A 20,504-nucleotide genomic window follows, 5' to 3' on the forward strand; every position below is an offset into this window, starting at 1 on the left:
TAGGAAGATACCTGTATAGTTATTTATTTTTTCTACGACAAAAAGTGACTCTTTAGGTTACAGACCACCAATTCAACCAATGAGCATTTGGAACGTACGCAAAAATAGTCCTACACAGAAATTACCCCTGTTCCTCATAGTGCTGTGAAAAAAGTTCTCATCTTATTTAAAAAATTTAAACAGTTTCTGAAAGGAAAAACATTTCTGTACATTTTATAGGTGCATTTTGCTTCTTGTGATGTGAAGCCTAATCTCCATAATGATTTTTAAATATACCCCTATCTTGTGAAAACACTGGGGTTTCCCATGCTATTTATAGACCCTTCACTTCCGGTGACCAGTACTGCACTGCAAGTCTGCTAACCCCACATGCCATTCTGAGGATTGTGAGCTGACATATGTAGAATCATGCTGATATATAGTCCTCTGCAGGTTAAAGTTAAGGTAAAGTCCAGAGAAGCCATTGAATATTGTGAAATTAGCATAGAAGCCTATGGAAAGTGGAATTAGTGGTTTTTAGCCTTAAGAAGAAGCCATGGCAAAATGAAAAGTTTCTTGAAATAGCTTTAAACTACTTGAAGATCTTGTTAACTTTGCCATGAGAGGAATACACTACAAAAATCCTTCAAAATATGCATTTTTTTAAGTTATAGGTCCAAATTATGGAAAATTGGTCTTTTTGGCTGATTTTTATGTCCTATCTTGTAAAAAGTGTAGAAAATTTAGTCAAAATATCAAATATTAAACTTTGAGGGCTATATTTACCTAAATATAGTGGTAATAAGCACTTGAAATCAAGTTTTGTGTAGATTTGAGCAAAAATTAGGTTAGAAATGAGGAAAAACTCACTTTCATTACTGCGGTTAAGGCCATATCAGCATTCCCCTATGGCAACATGGAAAATCCATTATTGAGTACTTTTTTTGCTTTAGGTGCCCTTTACTGGTCATGTTTTAATGTGAAAACACTGTATTTACAAATTTAAAGCCAAATATATCACCTTTTGTGAAAATTTAAAGATTTAGGATTTTTGACATGTGATCAAGAAAAAGGGGGAGGCATGTCAGAAATAATTTTTTAAAAATTGACCAACTTCTCAGAAAATGATTACTTTTAAAACTATTTCTTCATTAATATTGTTAAAAAACAAGTTGTGATTGATATTTTTTTTTAAAAAGTCAGAAAAAGTTCTTTGCAAATATTTAATGCATTTAAGTATGGTAGAATATTGTCACTTTTTTGCTCGCACAACTTGGTTACCCTATATTTAAAAATCAAATATTTAAAAAAGTGCTTGTCACATTTCACTGAAACTTTGCAAATGCATTCAGTATGTGTGTAGGAAGATACCTGTATAGTTATTTATTTTTTCTACGACAAAAAGTGACTCTTTAGGTTACAGACCACCAATTCAACCAATGAGCATTTGGAACGTACGCAAAAATAGTCCTACGCAGAAATTACCCCTGTTCCTCATAGTGCTGTGAAAAAAGTTCTCATCTTATTTAAAAAATTTAAACAGTTTCTGAAAGGAAAAACATTTCTGTACATTTTATAGGTGCATTTTGCTTCTTGTGATGTGAAGCCTAATCTCCATAATGATTTTTAAATATACCCCTATCTTGTGAAAACACTGGGGTTTCCCATGCTATTTATAGACCCTTCACTTCCGGTGACCAGTACTGCACTGCAAGTCTGCTAACCCCACATGTCATTCTGAGGATTGTGAGCTGACATATGTAGAATCATGCTGATATATAGTCCTCTGCAGGTTAAAGTTAAGGTAAAGTCCAGAGAAGCCATTGAATATTGTGAAATTAGCATAGAAGCCTATGGAAAGTGGAATTAGTGGTTTTTAGCCTTAAGAAGAAGCCATGGCAAAATGAAAAGTTTCTTGAAATAGCTTTAAACTACTTGAAGATCTTGTTAACTTTGCCATGAGAGGAATACACTACAAAAATCCTTCAAAATATGCATTTTTTTAAGTTATAGGTCCAAATTATGGAAAATTGGTCTTTTTGGCTGATTTTTATGTCCTATCTTGTAAAAAGTGTAGAAAATTTAGTCAAAATATCAAATATTAAACTTTGAGGGCTATATTTACCTAAATATAGTGGTAATAAGCACTTGAAATCAAGTTTTGTGTAGATTTGAGCAAAAATTAGGTTAGAAATGAGGAAAAACTCACTTTCATTACTGCGGTTAAGGCCATATCAGCATTCCCCTATGGCAACATGGAAAATCCATTATTGAGTACTTTTTTTGCTTTAGGTGCCCTTTACTGGTCATGTTTTAATGTGAAAACACTGTATTTACAAATTTAAAGCCAAATATATCACCTTTTGTGAAAATTTAAAGATTTAGGATTTTTGACATGTGATCAAGAAAAAGGGGGAGGCATGTCAGAAATAATTTTTTAAAAATAGACCAACTTCTCAGAAAATGATTACTTTTAAAACTATTTCTTCATTAATATTGTTAAAAAACAAGTTGTGATTGATATTTTTTTTTAAAAAGTCAGAAAAAGTTCTTTGCAAATATTTAATGCATTTAAGTATGGTAGAATATTGTCACTTTTTTGCTCGCACAACTTGGTTACCCTATATTTAAAAATCAAATATTTAAAAAAGTGCTTGTCACATTTCACTGAAACTTTGCAAATGCATTCAGTATGTGTGTAGGAAGATACCTGTATAGTTATTTATTTTTTCTACGACAAAAAGTGACTCTTTAGGTTACAGACCACCAATTCAACCAATGAGCATTTGGAACGTACGCAAAAATAGTCCTACGCAGAAATTACCCCTGTTCCTCATAGTGCTGTGAAAAAAGTTCTCATCTTATTTAAAAAATTTAAACAGTTTCTGAAAGGAAAAACATTTCTGTACATTTTATAGGTGCATTTTGCTTCTTGTGATGTGAAGCCTAATCTCCATAATGATTTTTAAATATACCCCTATCTTGTGAAAACACTGGGGTTTCCCATGCTATTTATAGACCCTTCACTTCCGGTGACCAGTACTGCACTGCAAGTCTGCTAACCCCACATGTCATTCTGAGGATTGTGAGCTGACATATGTAGAATCATGCTGATATATAGTCCTCTGCAGGTTAAAGTTAAGGTAAAGTCCAGAGAAGCCATTGAATATTGTGAAATTAGCATAGAAGCCTATGGAAAGTGGAATTAGTGGTTTTTAGCCTTAAGAAGAAGCCATGGCAAAATGAAAAGTTTCTTGAAATAGCTTTAAACTACTTGAAGATCTTGTTAACTTTGCCATGAGAGGAATACACTACAAAAATCCTTCAAAATATGCATTTTTTTAAGTTATAGGTCCAAATTATGGAAAATTGGTCTTTTTGGCTGATTTTTATGTCCTATCTTGTAAAAAGTGTAGAAAATTTAGTCAAAATATCAAATATTAAACTTTGAGGGCTATATTTACCTAAATATAGTGGTAATAAGCACTTGAAATCAAGTTTTGTGTAGATTTGAGCAAAAATTAGGTTAGAAATGAGGAAAAACTCACTTTCATTACTGCGGTTAAGGCCATATCAGCATTCCCCTATGGCAACATGGAAAATCCATTATTGAGTACTTTTTTTGCTTTAGGTGCCCTTTACTGGTCATGTTTTAATGTGAAAACACTGTATTTACAAATTTAAAGCCAAATATATCACCTTTTGTGAAAATTTAAAGATTTAGGATTTTTGACATGTGATCAAGAAAAAGGGGGAGGCATGTCAGAAATAATTTTTTAAAAATAGACCAACTTCTCAGAAAATGATTACTTTTAAAACTATTTCTTCATTAATATTGTTAAAAAACAAGTTGTGATTGATATTTTTTTTTAAAAAGTCAGAAAAAGTTCTTTGCAAATATTTAATGCATTTAAGTATGGTAGAATATTGTCACTTTTTTGCTCGCACAACTTGGTTACCCTATATTTAAAAATCAAATATTTAAAAAAGTGCTTGTCACATTTCACTGAAACTTTGCAAATGCATTCAGTATGTGTGTAGGAAGATACCTGTATAGTTATTTATTTTTTCTACGACAAAAAGTGACTCTTTAGGTTACAGACCACCAATTCAACCAATGAGCATTTGGAACGTACGCAAAAATAGTCCTACGCAGAAATTACCCCTGTTCCTCATAGTGCTGTGAAAAAAGTTCTCATCTTATTTAAAAAATTTAAACAGTTTCTGAAAGGAAAAACATTTCTGTACATTTTATAGGTGCATTTTGCTTCTTGTGATGTGAAGCCTAATCTCCATAATGATTTTTAAATATACCCCTATCTTGTGAAAACACTGGGGTTTCCCATGCTATTTATAGACCCTTCACTTCCGGTGACCAGTACTGCACTGCAAGTCTGCTAACCCCACATGTCATTCTGAGGATTGTGAGCTGACATATGTAGAATCATGCTGATATATAGTCCTCTGCAGGTTAAAGTTAAGGTAAAGTCCAGAGAAGCCATTGAATATTGTGAAATTAGCATAGAAGCCTATGGAAAGTGGAATTAGTGGTTTTTAGCCTTAAGAAGAAGCCATGGCAAAATGAAAAGTTTCTTGAAATAGCTTTAAACTACTTGAAGATCTTGTTAACTTTGCCATGAGAGGAATACACTACAAAAATCCTTCAAAATATGCATTTTTTTAAGTTATAGGTCCAAATTATGGAAAATTGGTCTTTTTGGCTGATTTTTATGTCCTATCTTGTAAAAAGTGTAGAAAATTTAGTCAAAATATCAAATATTAAACTTTGAGGGCTATATTTACCTAAATATAGTGGTAATAAGCACTTGAAATCAAGTTTTGTGTAGATTTGAGCAAAAATTAGGTTAGAAATGAGGAAAAACTCACTTTCATTACTGCGGTTAAGGCCATATCAGCATTCCCCTATGGCAACATGGAAAATCCATTATTGAGTACTTTTTTTGCTTTAGGTGCCCTTTACTGGTCATGTTTTAATGTGAAAACACTGTATTTACAAATTTAAAGCCAAATATATCACCTTTTGTGAAAATTTAAAGATTTAGGATTTTTGACATGTGATCAAGAAAAAGGGGGAGGCATGTCAGAAATAATTTTTTAAAAATAGACCAACTTCTCAGAAAATGATTACTTTTAAAACTATTTCTTCATTAATATTGTTAAAAAACAAGTTGTGATTGATATTTTTTTTTAAAAAGTCAGAAAAAGTTCTTTGCAAATATTTAATGCATTTAAGTATGGTAGAATATTGTCACTTTTTTGCTCGCACAACTTGGTTACCCTATATTTAAAAATCAAATATTTAAAAAAGTGCTTGTCACATTTCACTGAAACTTTGCAAATGCATTCAGTATGTGTGTAGGAAGATACCTGTATAGTTATTTATTTTTTCTACGACAAAAAGTGACTCTTTAGGTTACAGACCACCAATTCAACCAATGAGCATTTGGAACGTACGCAAAAATAGTCCTACGCAGAAATTACCCCTGTTCCTCATAGTGCTGTGAAAAAAGTTCTCATCTTATTTAAAAAATTTAAACAGTTTCTGAAAGGAAAAACATTTCTGTACATTTTATAGGTGCATTTTGCTTCTTGTGATGTGAAGCCTAATCTCCATAATGATTTTTAAATATACCCCTATCTTGTGAAAACACTGGGGTTTCCCATGCTATTTATAGACCCTTCACTTCCGGTGACCAGTACTGCACTGCAAGTCTGCTAACCCCACATGTCATTCTGAGGATTGTGAGCTGACATATGTAGAATCATGCTGATATATAGTCCTCTGCAGGTTAAAGTTAAGGTAAAGTCCAGAGAAGCCATTGAATATTGTGAAATTAGCATAGAAGCCTATGGAAAGTGGAATTAGTGGTTTTTAGCCTTAAGAAGAAGCCATGGCAAAATGAAAAGTTTCTTGAAATAGCTTTAAACTACTTGAAGATCTTGTTAACTTTGCCATGAGAGGAATACACTACAAAAATCCTTCAAAATATGCATTTTTTTAAGTTATAGGTCCAAATTATGGAAAATTGGTCTTTTTGGCTGATTTTTATGTCCTATCTTGTAAAAAGTGTAGAAAATTTAGTCAAAATATCAAATATTAAACTTTGAGGGCTATATTTACCTAAATATAGTGGTAATAAGCACTTGAAATCAAGTTTTGTGTAGATTTGAGCAAAAATTAGGTTAGAAATGAGGAAAAACTCACTTTCATTACTGCGGTTAAGGCCATATCAGCATTCCCCTATGGCAACATGGAAAATCCATTATTGAGTACTTTTTTTGCTTTAGGTGCCCTTTACTGGTCATGTTTTAATGTGAAAACACTGTATTTACAAATTTAAAGCCAAATATATCACCTTTTGTGAAAATTTAAAGATTTAGGATTTTTGACATGTGATCAAGAAAAAGGGGGAGGCATGTCAGAAATAATTTTTTAAAAATAGACCAACTTCTCAGAAAATGATTACTTTTAAAACTATTTCTTCATTAATATTGTTAAAAAACAAGTTGTGATTGATATTTTTTTTTAAAAAGTCAGAAAAAGTTCTTTGCAAATATTTAATGCATTTAAGTATGGTAGAATATTGTCACTTTTTTGCTCGCACAACTTGGTTACCCTATATTTAAAAATCAAATATTTAAAAAAGTGCTTGTCACATTTCACTGAAACTTTGCAAATGCATTCAGTATGTGTGTAGGAAGATACCTGTATAGTTATTTATTTTTTCTACGACAAAAAGTGACTCTTTAGGTTACAGACCACCAATTCAACCAATGAGCATTTGGAACGTACGCAAAAATAGTCCTACACAGAAATTACCCCTGTTCCTCATAGTGCTGTGAAAAAAGTTCTCATCTTATTTAAAAAATTTAAACAGTTTCTGAAAGGAAAAACATTTCTGTACATTTTATAGGTGCATTTTGCTTCTTGTGATGTGAAGCCTAATCTCCATAATGATTTTTAAATATACCCCTATCTTGTGAAAACACTGGGGTTTCCCATGCTATTTATAGACCCTTCACTTCCGGTGACCAGTACTGCACTGCAAGTCTGCTAACCCCACATGCCATTCTGAGGATTGTGAGCTGACATATGTAGAATCATGCTGATATATAGTCCTCTGCAGGTTAAAGTTAAGGTAAAGTCCAGAGAAGCCATTGAATATTGTGAAATTAGCATAGAAGCCTATGGAAAGTGGAATTAGTGGTTTTTAGCCTTAAGAAGAAGCCATGGCAAAATGAAAAGTTTCTTGAAATAGCTTTAAACTACTTGAAGATCTTGTTAACTTTGCCATGAGAGGAATACACTACAAAAATCCTTCAAAATATGCATTTTTTTAAGTTATAGGTCCAAATTATGGAAAATTGGTCTTTTTGGCTGATTTTTATGTCCTATCTTGTAAAAAGTGTAGAAAATTTAGTCAAAATATCAAATATTAAACTTTGAGGGCTATATTTACCTAAATATAGTGGTAATAAGCACTTGAAATCAAGTTTTGTGTAGATTTGAGCAAAAATTAGGTTAGAAATGAGGAAAAACTCACTTTCATTACTGCGGTTAAGGCCATATCAGCATTCCCCTATGGCAACATGGAAAATCCATTATTGAGTACTTTTTTTGCTTTAGGTGCCCTTTACTGGTCATGTTTTAATGTGAAAACACTGTATTTACAAATTTAAAGCCAAATATATCACCTTTTGTGAAAATTTAAAGATTTAGGATTTTTGACATGTGATCAAGAAAAAGGGGGAGGCATGTCAGAAATAATTTTTTAAAAATTGACCAACTTCTCAGAAAATGATTACTTTTAAAACTATTTCTTCATTAATATTGTTAAAAAACAAGTTGTGATTGATATTTTTTTTTAAAAAGTCAGAAAAAGTTCTTTGCAAATATTTAATGCATTTAAGTATGGTAGAATATTGTCACTTTTTTGCTCGCACAACTTGGTTACCCTATATTTAAAAATCAAATATTTAAAAAAGTGCTTGTCACATTTCACTGAAACTTTGCAAATGCATTCAGTATGTGTGTAGGAAGATACCTGTATAGTTATTTATTTTTTCTACGACAAAAAGTGACTCTTTAGGTTACAGACCACCAATTCAACCAATGAGCATTTGGAACGTACGCAAAAATAGTCCTACGCAGAAATTACCCCTGTTCCTCATAGTGCTGTGAAAAAAGTTCTCATCTTATTTAAAAAATTTAAACAGTTTCTGAAAGGAAAAACATTTCTGTACATTTTATAGGTGCATTTTGCTTCTTGTGATGTGAAGCCTAATCTCCATAATGATTTTTAAATATACCCCTATCTTGTGAAAACACTGGGGTTTCCCATGCTATTTATAGACCCTTCACTTCCGGTGACCAGTACTGCACTGCAAGTCTGCTAACCCCACATGTCATTCTGAGGATTGTGAGCTGACATATGTAGAATCATGCTGATATATAGTCCTCTGCAGGTTAAAGTTAAGGTAAAGTCCAGAGAAGCCATTGAATATTGTGAAATTAGCATAGAAGCCTATGGAAAGTGGAATTAGTGGTTTTTAGCCTTAAGAAGAAGCCATGGCAAAATGAAAAGTTTCTTGAAATAGCTTTAAACTACTTGAAGATCTTGTTAACTTTGCCATGAGAGGAATACACTACAAAAATCCTTCAAAATATGCATTTTTTTAAGTTATAGGTCCAAATTATGGAAAATTGGTCTTTTTGGCTGATTTTTATGTCCTATCTTGTAAAAAGTGTAGAAAATTTAGTCAAAATATCAAATATTAAACTTTGAGGGCTATATTTACCTAAATATAGTGGTAATAAGCACTTGAAATCAAGTTTTGTGTAGATTTGAGCAAAAATTAGGTTAGAAATGAGGAAAAACTCACTTTCATTACTGCGGTTAAGGCCATATCAGCATTCCCCTATGGCAACATGGAAAATCCATTATTGAGTACTTTTTTTGCTTTAGGTGCCCTTTACTGGTCATGTTTTAATGTGAAAACACTGTATTTACAAATTTAAAGCCAAATATATCACCTTTTGTGAAAATTTAAAGATTTAGGATTTTTGACATGTGATCAAGAAAAAGGGGGAGGCATGTCAGAAATAATTTTTTAAAAATAGACCAACTTCTCAGAAAATGATTACTTTTAAAACTATTTCTTCATTAATATTGTTAAAAAACAAGTTGTGATTGATATTTTTTTTTAAAAAGTCAGAAAAAGTTCTTTGCAAATATTTAATGCATTTAAGTATGGTAGAATATTGTCACTTTTTTGCTCGCACAACTTGGTTACCCTATATTTAAAAATCAAATATTTAAAAAAGTGCTTGTCACATTTCACTGAAACTTTGCAAATGCATTCAGTATGTGTGTAGGAAGATACCTGTATAGTTATTTATTTTTTCTACGACAAAAAGTGACTCTTTAGGTTACAGACCACCAATTCAACCAATGAGCATTTGGAACGTACGCAAAAATAGTCCTACGCAGAAATTACCCCTGTTCCTCATAGTGCTGTGAAAAAAGTTCTCATCTTATTTAAAAAATTTAAACAGTTTCTGAAAGGAAAAACATTTCTGTACATTTTATAGGTGCATTTTGCTTCTTGTGATGTGAAGCCTAATCTCCATAATGATTTTTAAATATACCCCTATCTTGTGAAAACACTGGGGTTTCCCATGCTATTTATAGACCCTTCACTTCCGGTGACCAGTACTGCACTGCAAGTCTGCTAACCCCACATGCCATTCTGAGGATTGTGAGCTGACATATGTAGAATCATGCTGATATATAGTCCTCTGCAGGTTAAAGTTAAGGTAAAGTCCAGAGAAGCCATTGAATATTGTGAAATTAGCATAGAAGCCTATGGAAAGTGGAATTAGTGGTTTTTAGCCTACAATACAGCGTGACCCGCACTTGTGCTAAACCACCGTTTTTTTTTATAATTTACTATATAATCAATGGCTTGGAGCGTGAGGTACGTATTGATTCAGCGCGGCGTTTCTGTGATATCTCCTTCTGTCTTCTCCAAATTTCCCTTTCTTTCCTGTATATTCTGTGTTAAAAACACTCTTTGAGGATGCCTTTTCCCGTTTGGTGGCTTCGTGGTTTTCTTTACTACATGATAGCTGATTGCGTTGATTTACTAAGATTTAAAATATGAATATAACGAGAATAGGTATCAGGGGCGTAGTTGCCTATACGCAAATACGCAGTTGCGTAGTTTCGGAAAAAGTAACAAAAATAAACACACTTTTTAAAGATGAAATAAAGGTTATTTATCACATATGCATACCATGAACGTAGTATAGGCTCTGAAAAACTGGCTCCAAAATCGTTAAAATTCAGGAGTTTCCCTCGGGGCTTTGCCTTGCCGGACTCATTGGGGGCCTTGAGTGACCACCCCCCCCCTCCCAAGAACCCTCGCCTTAATTTTGCGTACAACTAAAACAGGCCTAGCTACGCCCCTGGGTATAGTGTCTATGTCAAAGAGACAACAACCCCACCAGGATGAAAATGTCAGCCCAAGGTCACCCATTGGTCTTCAATGAACGACGTGGAAATCCTCATACCATAGGACAAGGACAGGCTGCAGCTGGCCACATCATTATACAGAGCTACAGAGAAAGAGAGAGAAACAAGTCAGGATAAAAATGCGGCGGGGTTAATTTAGGTTACAGACCACCAATTCAACCAATGAGCATTTGGAACGTACGCAAAAATAGTCCTACGCAGAAATTATCCCTGTTCCTCATAGTGCTGTGAAAAAAGTTCTCATCTTATTTAAAAAATTTAAACAGTTTCTGAAAGGAAAAACATTTCTGTACATTTTATAGGTGCATTTTGCTTCTTGTGATGTGAAGCCTAATCTCCATAATGATTTTTAAATATACCCCTATCTTGTGAAAACACTGGGATTTCCCATGCTATTTATAGACCCTTCACTTCCAGTGACCAGTATTGCACTGCTAGTCTGCTAACCCCACATGCCATTCTGAGGATTGTGAGCTGACATATGTAGAATCATGCTGATATATAGTCCTCTGCAAGTTAAAGTTAAGGTAAAGTCCAGAGAAGCCATTGAATATTGTGAAATTAGCATAGAAGCCTATGGAAAGTGGAATTAGTGGTTTTTAGCCTTAAAGTACGTTGGCGTGATCACATCCTTCCCCTTTAAAATTTGGCTACTGTGGAAAGAGTAATCAAAGGAACCAATATTCTAGCGGAAATCAAAAGAAAGTAATCCAGGGACAAATGCCTAAGAAGGAAGACAGACATACCCCAAAAAATATAACATAATTAAACACATTTAACAATCAGTTAAACGGAAACTGAATATTAATTACACAAATGAACAAACTAAGAACTACTAAGAGTTAATTGACATGCAAGTTCCAGAGCAGTTTAAACCTTCAAAAAGTTATGTACCCATTGTATGTAAAATCAATCCCATTTTTTCCATGCGGGATTAGGAATCACGATACATCATACATGTCATACAATAATGACACAAACCATGTCATGCTAAAAACTGCTTTTAAATATAGTGCTTTATTTCTTTGTAAAGATCCTATGAGGGATGCTATATCCGTAACGACTTGACAAGGAGGCCAGTATATGGGGCCAGGCTATTAATTGCTTAATAAATAAGTGAACAATAAATAAATTGCACACTACAAATGTACAATAAGTCTGTAGTTGATTCTTTAGAAATGAAATCATACTCAATATCAGTTTTAATCATGGCAAAATGTATCACAAGGTTATAACTAATAACGAAGGACTGTGTAGGTCTTAAAACTAAAGGTCATCTGATAGTATAAACTGTCATTATTACAGTTAGTATTTAAAATTCTCCAGACATTGTTTTCTGAACAAAGAATTTTGTAATAAAGGTGTTGGTAATTTTACTTTATGGAGAAATAACAATATATGTAGTCAAAAAGGTCTAATTGCTCCCAATAAAGTCATAGCAATATTTCAATACCTTTTCAGTTATAAGTTTATTAACCAACATCCTGCAAACACGATGTTGTACTAAAAAAGTTAAACTTGACATAATGTTTGTGATATGGATATTGTTTATGAACTGGACGTTGGTGACTGGTCAAGTTTGGGACAGTTACAGTCTGGGTTATTCTGGAAGTAAGTAATTATTGTGTAGTTGAGGTCATCAGTCAAGTTTGTAGAAAACACTAGAAGTGGCTGGTTAACTTAACTATGGTCTACATAAGTAGTTGATGTTGTTAAACTGAAAAGAATGTATTGGACATATTGTTCATCATAGAATCTGGCACACATTATTTTTTTTATATAATACTGAAAACTCATGGTTGCTACATGATTTCCGTAATAAGATTTTTGTCGATCAAAATGTTATGGTATTAAACTCAATACAATACAGTCAAAACTATTAACAATGTATGTGATAGCTCCAGTCTTTGTATGTGCTCTAAGCAGAATGTGGCATATCCGGCTTTTGTTTTTATTCGACTGAAAATTTTTGTTCTGTCATGTAGTGCTCTGTCGTCGTCTCGTCGTCGTGGTTGTTGTTTCCGTCCGTTTACTTTAGTTTATTCACGTTAACTCTGACCTTAATTACTTATCTACTTTGTAGCGGATACCAGCTATGGCATGTGGAAATATTCTCCGGGCACTAATGGATACACAGATGTCTTTGGAGGACAGTCATGCATTAACTGTGACTGTAGTACATTGACTAAAGAATCTGTGCTAACGTCATGCTCGAACAGTGTGTAAGTCAGTTTGGTTTGATAAAATACTACATCAGGATAGGCTAGGCTTGGGAAAGTTAAAAAAGTATGACTGGTCAAATTGAATTGAAATGGCAAACCAAAGCTTTGCAATGATGAAGTTTAATTTGTGTTTACAAAACAAATACATGGGTAATATGAGGGGGAATGAAAGCATGATAATGGATTCAAGTACAGAAAGACAAAGAAAACTTATGTCCTTTATAATGAGTTTGTGTCAATAAAGTATTTGTATTTGTATATTTGTAATCGACTGATTAACACAGCGTTATTAAAGATTTTTATGTATATCAAACAAAGACAGTCAAGCAACGCTGTCTCTGCTTTAAGCTTTATGATTATTTGTTTTGATTATAATTGGCCCTGTAAAAAATTAAAAAAAATACAAGCTATTTTCGCTTTAGGTAAAACAAGTTTTGTGTCAGAAAAAAATGCATAGCCCCAGAAAATCAAACGGTTGTCGCCCAATAGCTGGTGCCTTATCATATACATGTATCAACAGCATAGTATCTTTTGAAGTATGTTATCCCTTTATATATATATATATATATGACTTTTGTCACCACAGGAGCTTTATTTAAGGCACTGAAGAAGGTCATTTGTTGACTGAAAATTTTGCCCATTATATACTTTATTATAGTGTGTTAACATCTTTATCGGTATCATTGTACAATCCTTTAGACTTATATATATATACATGTATCTACATATTAATACATGTAGAAGTGACCTCCCACCCGATGAGTCGAAATCAGTTCAGCGAGGCTAATTCTAGATCGTTGGCTTTGACGCCCAACAGTTGATCATGATTAAGTGCCGTGGGGCCGTGAGACGCCAGGGTTTGTCCCATATATCAAAGACACGGGATTTTGGGCACCAATTTTGGTGCGCGGTTCAAGACTTATTTATTGGCTCTTGAAAAGTTAAAATTGGGTATGTAATGAACGTTTTTACTATTAACAATATCATGTATATGATTTCTGCAGTAATTCGTATTTGGTGAATAGAAATTAAAAAAGACAAAATATTGTGATCTTGAACTAATGAAGTTCAAGATCACAGGGTAAAAAAACTATGAAATTTTGTAAAACTAATTAAGCAGTGTGCAAATTTCATAAAGAGTGAAAAAAATATCAACAGCGTTGTATTTTGAAGCTGCAACAACAAATAGCTTTCTTTCTTAGAATTTACAGAAATTCTATTTCAAGCCAAATCCCGGGTTTTATATTTTGATATATGGGAATAGCTCTGACGTTCCATGTATATATGGACGGCCCCAGCTTGTCTTGAAAATCAGCCTATGGACGTCAAAGCAATCTCGGACTATAGTCGGCGTCACATAAATAACATACTGTTAAAATTTGAATAAAAATATTTTCTACGACTTTATTGACACCTACCGTCGTTTAAATTGTCTTAAATGACTTGCTCATTCGTTTAGCCAAACGGCTTCTCCCTAAACATTGAATCGTTAAATTCCGGTCAGATTTTAATTCTAGGTGGCAATATTTACATTGTAAAAAGTCGGCCATGTTTACAGTGATCGGGTTGCTAGGAGATGTTGTTTACGTTTAAATGGTTTGTCCAAAAACCGAAGAACCCAGAATGCAATTCGGCGTTATTTCGGATATCTCGGATTTATTTTACGCGAACAACGTATAATACCGAGAAGTTGATCAAGCAGACGATTGTCACCGGAGTTCGACGGGAACTTACGCACTTCGTTTGTAAACAAATCGTCCCGTAAAAACCAACATGGCGGATATTAGTATGGGATTTTCCCGTAAGGATTTGTTACGCATGATTTAAGCTAATAAGCGACTTGTTTTTGAGAAGCTGTTTGGCTAAACGAATGAGCAAGTCATTTAAGACAATTTAAACGACGGTTGGTGTCAATAAAGTCGTAGAAAATATTTTTATTCAAATTTTAACAGTATGTTATTTATGTGACGCCGAGTATAGGCGAGGCATGCAAAGGATGGAGGGTCATCCAAAATTCTTTAACTGCTTAGAATATTAGTTCTTCTAAATATTTTTGGCATTCATTCCGGATTTACGGACATCGAACTGCAATTACAATTCCCGTTTCTCAACATTTGGAGAATCTGCCCGCAAAGATATATCCTCAGGGCAGGTATGAAATACCATGTCGGTCTGTCTGTCTGTCCGTTGTTTGCCCACACACTTCTCCCTTATTTTAATATGAAATTTTATAATCATGATCGAGAGGAGCTGAACGTTATTTTTTAATAGGTGGTCCATATACATTGGTAATTATATGCCGTCTTGTAATCCCTTTTGGGATTCGGCGCTGGAGATATTTTTCGCCGAATCCCCCCAAAAAAAACACTAGCCGTCTTGGTGAGGCTATTTTTTTGTTGGCTTAATTTTTTCGCCTCCCTGCAATTTTTTTTCTAATCTGACGTTATTTAAAGCCCCGAGGCGACCAAGCAAAATATAAATTAGCATCCCACAACGGCATAATTATTTGGACTTTACCCTGCAATTTTTTTGGGGTTGTGGGGGCTAGGATCAACTTTGAAACAAAAAATGCAGGATTGAGATTTTCAAGAAATAAAAGGAGGCAGTACATCCCATAAGAAAATATAAAATGGCAGGAACTATATCATTGTCCTTTTATTTTTTGTCTATATTTAAAGAAAAATTTCTGTGCTTTGCATAAGAAAAAAGGCTTTAACTGAAAGACAGGATAGAAAAATTGACCCTAGCCCCCTCCTTCCCCCACAATAAAATCAAATGATTACTCCCTAAATGTCAGATTAAAAAATTCTGCACTTTGAGCAAGATAAAAAAAAAAGGCAAGACATATATTTTCTCAAAGTAAAAAGACAGGATAGAAAATTTGATCCTAGCCCTCCAATAAAAATCAAATGATTACTTCCTTAATTTTCTGACTCAATACTTTGGACTAGACTTGGACTGCATTTTAGTGAACATTCCATGGCTTGACATGTTGTATGTTATCTATATACTGCTATAAATGGATTTGTTTTTTGTGTTACTGCATCATAAGTAGATGTTCATCTGCTAGTAATTATGCTTACAAAGGGAGATAATCCAAATAAATCCTTAAAAGGAGTTATACAATACAGCTCGGAGCATAGTCTGATAATAGGTGTATATTGTTCAAGCCCCAAGGTTTAATCATGAAATGTAAGCTTTTCAAGTGAGAAGTTTGAACACACAGTTAATTAGTTTCACAGTTATACATGGAAATATTAGACAGTAAATAAAAAGAAAATAATGAAAAACTAATTTTAACTAGTTTTTAATAATAAACCCAATGACCTTGAAATGTCATCAAAATATGTAGGAAAGAAGTCAGTATAATGTTTTGAAGCCCATTACACAATGTGATTGTTTATTCAAAATTTGCTTTTTTAAATTAGGAAAAGCAATACATGTACTTACTTAATTGCAAAATTTGACATTAAATCAAGAACAACATTTGACGTCATGATTTCTATTTAAAATTTTGTAAATATGAAAATAACCAAATAAAATTTGCTTCAAACACATTTTTTAAAAATAACTTTTCTATATTTATATTAATTTTGAAATACTGAGGTGAGCCACCTGTGTGTGATAATTAGTCATTTCCTGTTGTATATTGGATACTGGGGGTGGGCTTCATGTTAATTAGGAGCCAATAAGCAATAAATACCTTACATTGGATGTCAGGTATGAGGTGTGCCTGGTATTTATCAGTCTATGCTGCGAGCTGTACTGTACATTCAAACCAGTTACCTCATAAGCACAGCAACAACTGCACCATTTTGTGGATTTTTTTTAATTATGAATGGAACTACATGTAATAGTGCATTTTGTATATACTTAAAACTTCTGAATGAATTGTTGAAGGTAATTGATCTTTTTGTCTTTACTGTAGTCTTTGTGCATGCCCATAGATAGAATTGATAGAATACAAATATTATGTGAGGAAAATTCTACCTCAAGCCCTACCTGGTAGAAGTGTACATATATGTCATGTAAAATAAAGATTATTAAAATGAAGTCAAAGTTTATTCTTTATTTACCAAAGTCATATATTTATTATAGGTGTACATAGTGTGAAACTTCTACTGGCCAACTCACAAATGGCAAGTGACAAGTATTTATTGAACACTTGCTAAGGTGGCAAATGATAATTTTCTGACTCATATTTTAATGACCCTAGACACAGTACTGATTTACTTGTCTTAAACATCCCGTAACATTTTTGCTAAGCTAATAATTCATCTTTAGAAGTTTTTAGGGGTGTACTTAAAACTAAACTAATTAAATTGGAAAGTAGCATGTGCTGATTGGGCAAAAAAACCCCCAAAAAACCTAGGATTCACACACTGAAATATAATTTAAAACACAAATTGTACAATAGATTGATACTATACAGGATAAATTAAAGCAAAAGGTACTCAGTTAACTTATTCATTTCTGCAGGTGCTTACTTTCTCAGAATATATTCTCAGGTATCAATTTTTGCTGTTTAAAAAAAGATTATTGTTTATAGTGTTAAAGTACAGTTCATTGTACTTTTCAGGCCACTGTGAAAAAATCAAAAATTAGTACACCATGAAAATAAATATGTTTACAGTATTGTGAAACATATTACATGTATGATTGTAACTTTATAGTTCATAGTTCATACTATACATGTACCTGTAGTGTAAAATCTATTTAAAATGAATCTGTCTCTCTCTCTCCTCATCTTTACTATTAAAAGCAAATATATTTTTTTTTCAGAACACTTTCTGGTCGCTCTTTTCCGAACATATCATCTGAAGTCTTTGATGTTGGTACCAGTTCCATGTAAGTGCATGTACATGTAACTATCAATAAGATTATTCCTCTTGTCTTGATCAGTCGTTAATTGACAGAATCAGTTGGTACCAGTTCCATGTAAGTGCATGTACATGTAACTATCAATAAGATTATTCCTCTTGTCTTGATCAGTCGTTAATTGACAGAATCTTCAAAATTTAAGTGATTATATACAGTAATCAAAATATCCTACCGGTTTTCATCAGTTTGTTTCAAATGTTATCAAATCAATCATCATCTGTTATTTAAAAAAATGCCTCTGGTTTCTGATATCCATATAATAGGTATACACCTGTATTCATAGGCTGTCGGTTTTTGACTCCAAAAAAAGCTTAACTGTTGACAGGGTTGGGTCAAGACACTTTGAAAAGGAGGGGTGTCAACCAGGGTTCCTCAGAAAAATGGAGGGTTGCTAGGACAATTTTGCACATGAAAATGACAAATTTTCCAATATAAAGGAGGAGTGCCAACCCCCTGCACCTCTCTGATTACATTTTATTTCCTGTTATTTGATACCACACCTTATTTGATACCACACCTTATTTGATACTACACCCTATTTGATACCATACCTTATTTGTTTCATCTTTTTTTATTCAGATTAATTGAATATTGTAATGCCTTTGAAGTTATTGAGAAAACATTTGTTAACCTGACTGCCTTAGAAAAACTGTAAGTAGCATTCCTGATCTGGTATCCAATCATAAGGCCAGCTTGCCCAGGTTTTTTTCCCATAGAGTTTGAAAAAGAATCATACTTTTTCTTTATTATTTTATTGATTAGCTTTTGCAGATGAGGATCAAGAATGTTTGGAAAAAGGGAGTTTCAGAAAAGGGAAGGCGGTATCCAAGCTCAATCTTGTAATTTCTTGCCCCAAAAATATATGAAAGTAGTAAAATTTTCCAAATGTGGAGCATCTCTGGATCAACATGATAACAGTTTATAGTTCATAGTTTATAAATTTTTGTTGTATTTGATTATTTTTTAAAATTTTTACTCATAGTTTGATGAAAATGTGTTTTTTGTGGTGTTAAAATTTGTATTTATTTTCAGAAACAATGGAACTATTTAAAGTTAGTTATAATACCTATAGTAGTTTCTAATGAAAAATTAATAAATAAATAAAAAAAAAAAGAATATGTGTTTGCATACATATTTATTACCAAATAACAAATTTTTATTTTTTATGGGTTTGACAAATCATTTAAATTTAGTTCCCATCATAATTCCCAAGTAATTTTCCCATTCACTTGTATGATGGAGTTGTCAAATCAAAGAATTAAGAATCTACAAACTTAATTCTTGTCTAAACTACAAGAATAGGTACACATGTACCCATAAATTATAGTACTTTCTCATTATTGCAATTAACCCTGGTTTATCGTTCTAATCTTACAGGACAATAGAAAACTGTGGTATAACTACAATGCCTGATATCAGTAATACCAAAGTCACACTTCTGTAAGTATTGTGTAAGTTGGTAAGTCAGTTAGTTACACTTCTCAATGTTGTCTGCTTTAAATCCAAAACAATGTTTTTATGGCTTAAAATGTGTTGTAGAGCAATACAGACATATATAGACAATAATAGTGCACTGATTTGACAAAACTTTGATATACATATGTATCACAAACTGTTGAAAGGGCTGGGCATTTCATTGCATTTTCCTGTGGTTTTAAACCTTATCCATTTCGGTTTTATGTCAAGTATTTAGTGCACTGGTAATGTTTATTTTCTAACTTTAAGACTTAAAAATTTATGTATCTGGGTCAATATATTTTTTGTTTTTTCTTCATCAGAAATTTGATGTACAACAATATTGTAATAAAGACTGACTACAAAGGGAGACTACCCAATACAATTACACATGTGTAAGTGATAGTTACATATAAACTGTTACATCCTGAGTGCAATTAAGAAAATCTCAAGCTGCTTCATAATAACTTATAGTAATATCATTAATCAAGCAACTGGAAACAATTTAATAGTTGAAGAAAATTATTCATGGTTAAATGATATTCTAAGAAACTAATATGAAATAATATCCATAGGATAAGATTTCATACGAATAGTTATATGTCTTACATTAACACTAGCACAATTTTTTGAAAAGATATACACTCAGTCATGTTAGTGGAGTGTGGAATAGTTCAAACTTCATCATTATCAGTCTGTTTTGTTGTGCCCAAAAATATTACAAATTATTCAAGTGGATGTCATCTGTATGTGCACGGTCACTATTGCTGAGGGATATTCATACACTATTCATTAAAATGGGTTCCTGGGTATTTTTTAGAAGTACAATGAAAGAGGAAATGAAATCTATTTAAAAAAAAAGGTAATTGGTTGCAGTAGAATTATATTAATAGCAATTCGTACAAGCATTAAAAAAAATGTTCGAAATGAAGTTCTTAAGTTTTAATTAGGCTATTTTAAGGTTCATTATGCCTTATATGTTTACTATTCCCCATGTGCCTGTGTTTTCTAATCACTGAAAGACTATTCAAACTTGATATTTAAAACTACACTTTCATAAACATTCAACACCATATTCTAATTTAGTTTGCATGTGTTCTTTGTAATTATTGTATCATTAATTACTTTTGAGAGAGAACTGTTATTTTTAATGACAGCTATCATGCAATGTTTATTAGTTAAGAGATTGATATTTAAACCCATGTGACTTCACCATAAAACTGGTTTAAACACCTTTTAAAATCATTAGATAACATAATATGCTTTATTATTGTACAAGATTTCTTAATTTAAGGAAGTACATGACAACTAAAAAAAATAATTCAAAACACAATATTCTAGATTTACATAGAAACTACTGTGAAACCTGTCTAAAATGAACTATAATAAAAAATCTGTCTAAATCAAACCC

At 32.6% G+C, this 20,504-nt stretch overlaps 1 protein-coding gene across 6 annotated transcripts in view; it reads left to right on the top strand.

Moving 5' to 3' along the window:
* Positions 1-12,015: 12,015 nt before the first annotated feature.
* Positions 12,016-20,504, top strand: part of LOC148609817 (uncharacterized) — a 70,363-nt gene continuing 61,874 nt past the window's right edge. For 5 of the 6 annotated variants that reach the window (XM_088541111.1, XM_088541114.1, XM_088541112.1 and 2 more), the window contains exons 1-6: positions 12,016-12,146; positions 12,619-12,757; positions 17,540-17,605; positions 18,218-18,289; positions 19,016-19,078; positions 19,417-19,488. In XM_088541111.1, the coding sequence (XP_088397237.1) occupies positions 12,062-12,146; positions 12,619-12,757; positions 17,540-17,605; positions 18,218-18,289; positions 19,016-19,078; positions 19,417-19,488 (497 nt within the window). In that variant the 5' untranslated portion in view covers positions 12,016-12,061. Of the gene's footprint in view, positions 12,147-12,618; positions 12,758-16,333; positions 16,658-17,539; positions 17,606-18,217; positions 18,290-19,015; positions 19,079-19,416; positions 19,489-20,504 lie in introns of those variants that run through there. The other variant, XM_088541116.1, reaches the window with a different exon arrangement.

Source organism: Perna viridis, chromosome 8, assembly GCF_037379345.1.
Source record: "Perna viridis isolate PV_CMFRI_1.1 ecotype Kerala chromosome 8, ASM3737934v1, whole genome shotgun sequence".
Lineage (NCBI taxonomy): Eukaryota > Metazoa > Mollusca > Bivalvia > Mytilida > Mytilidae > Perna > Perna viridis.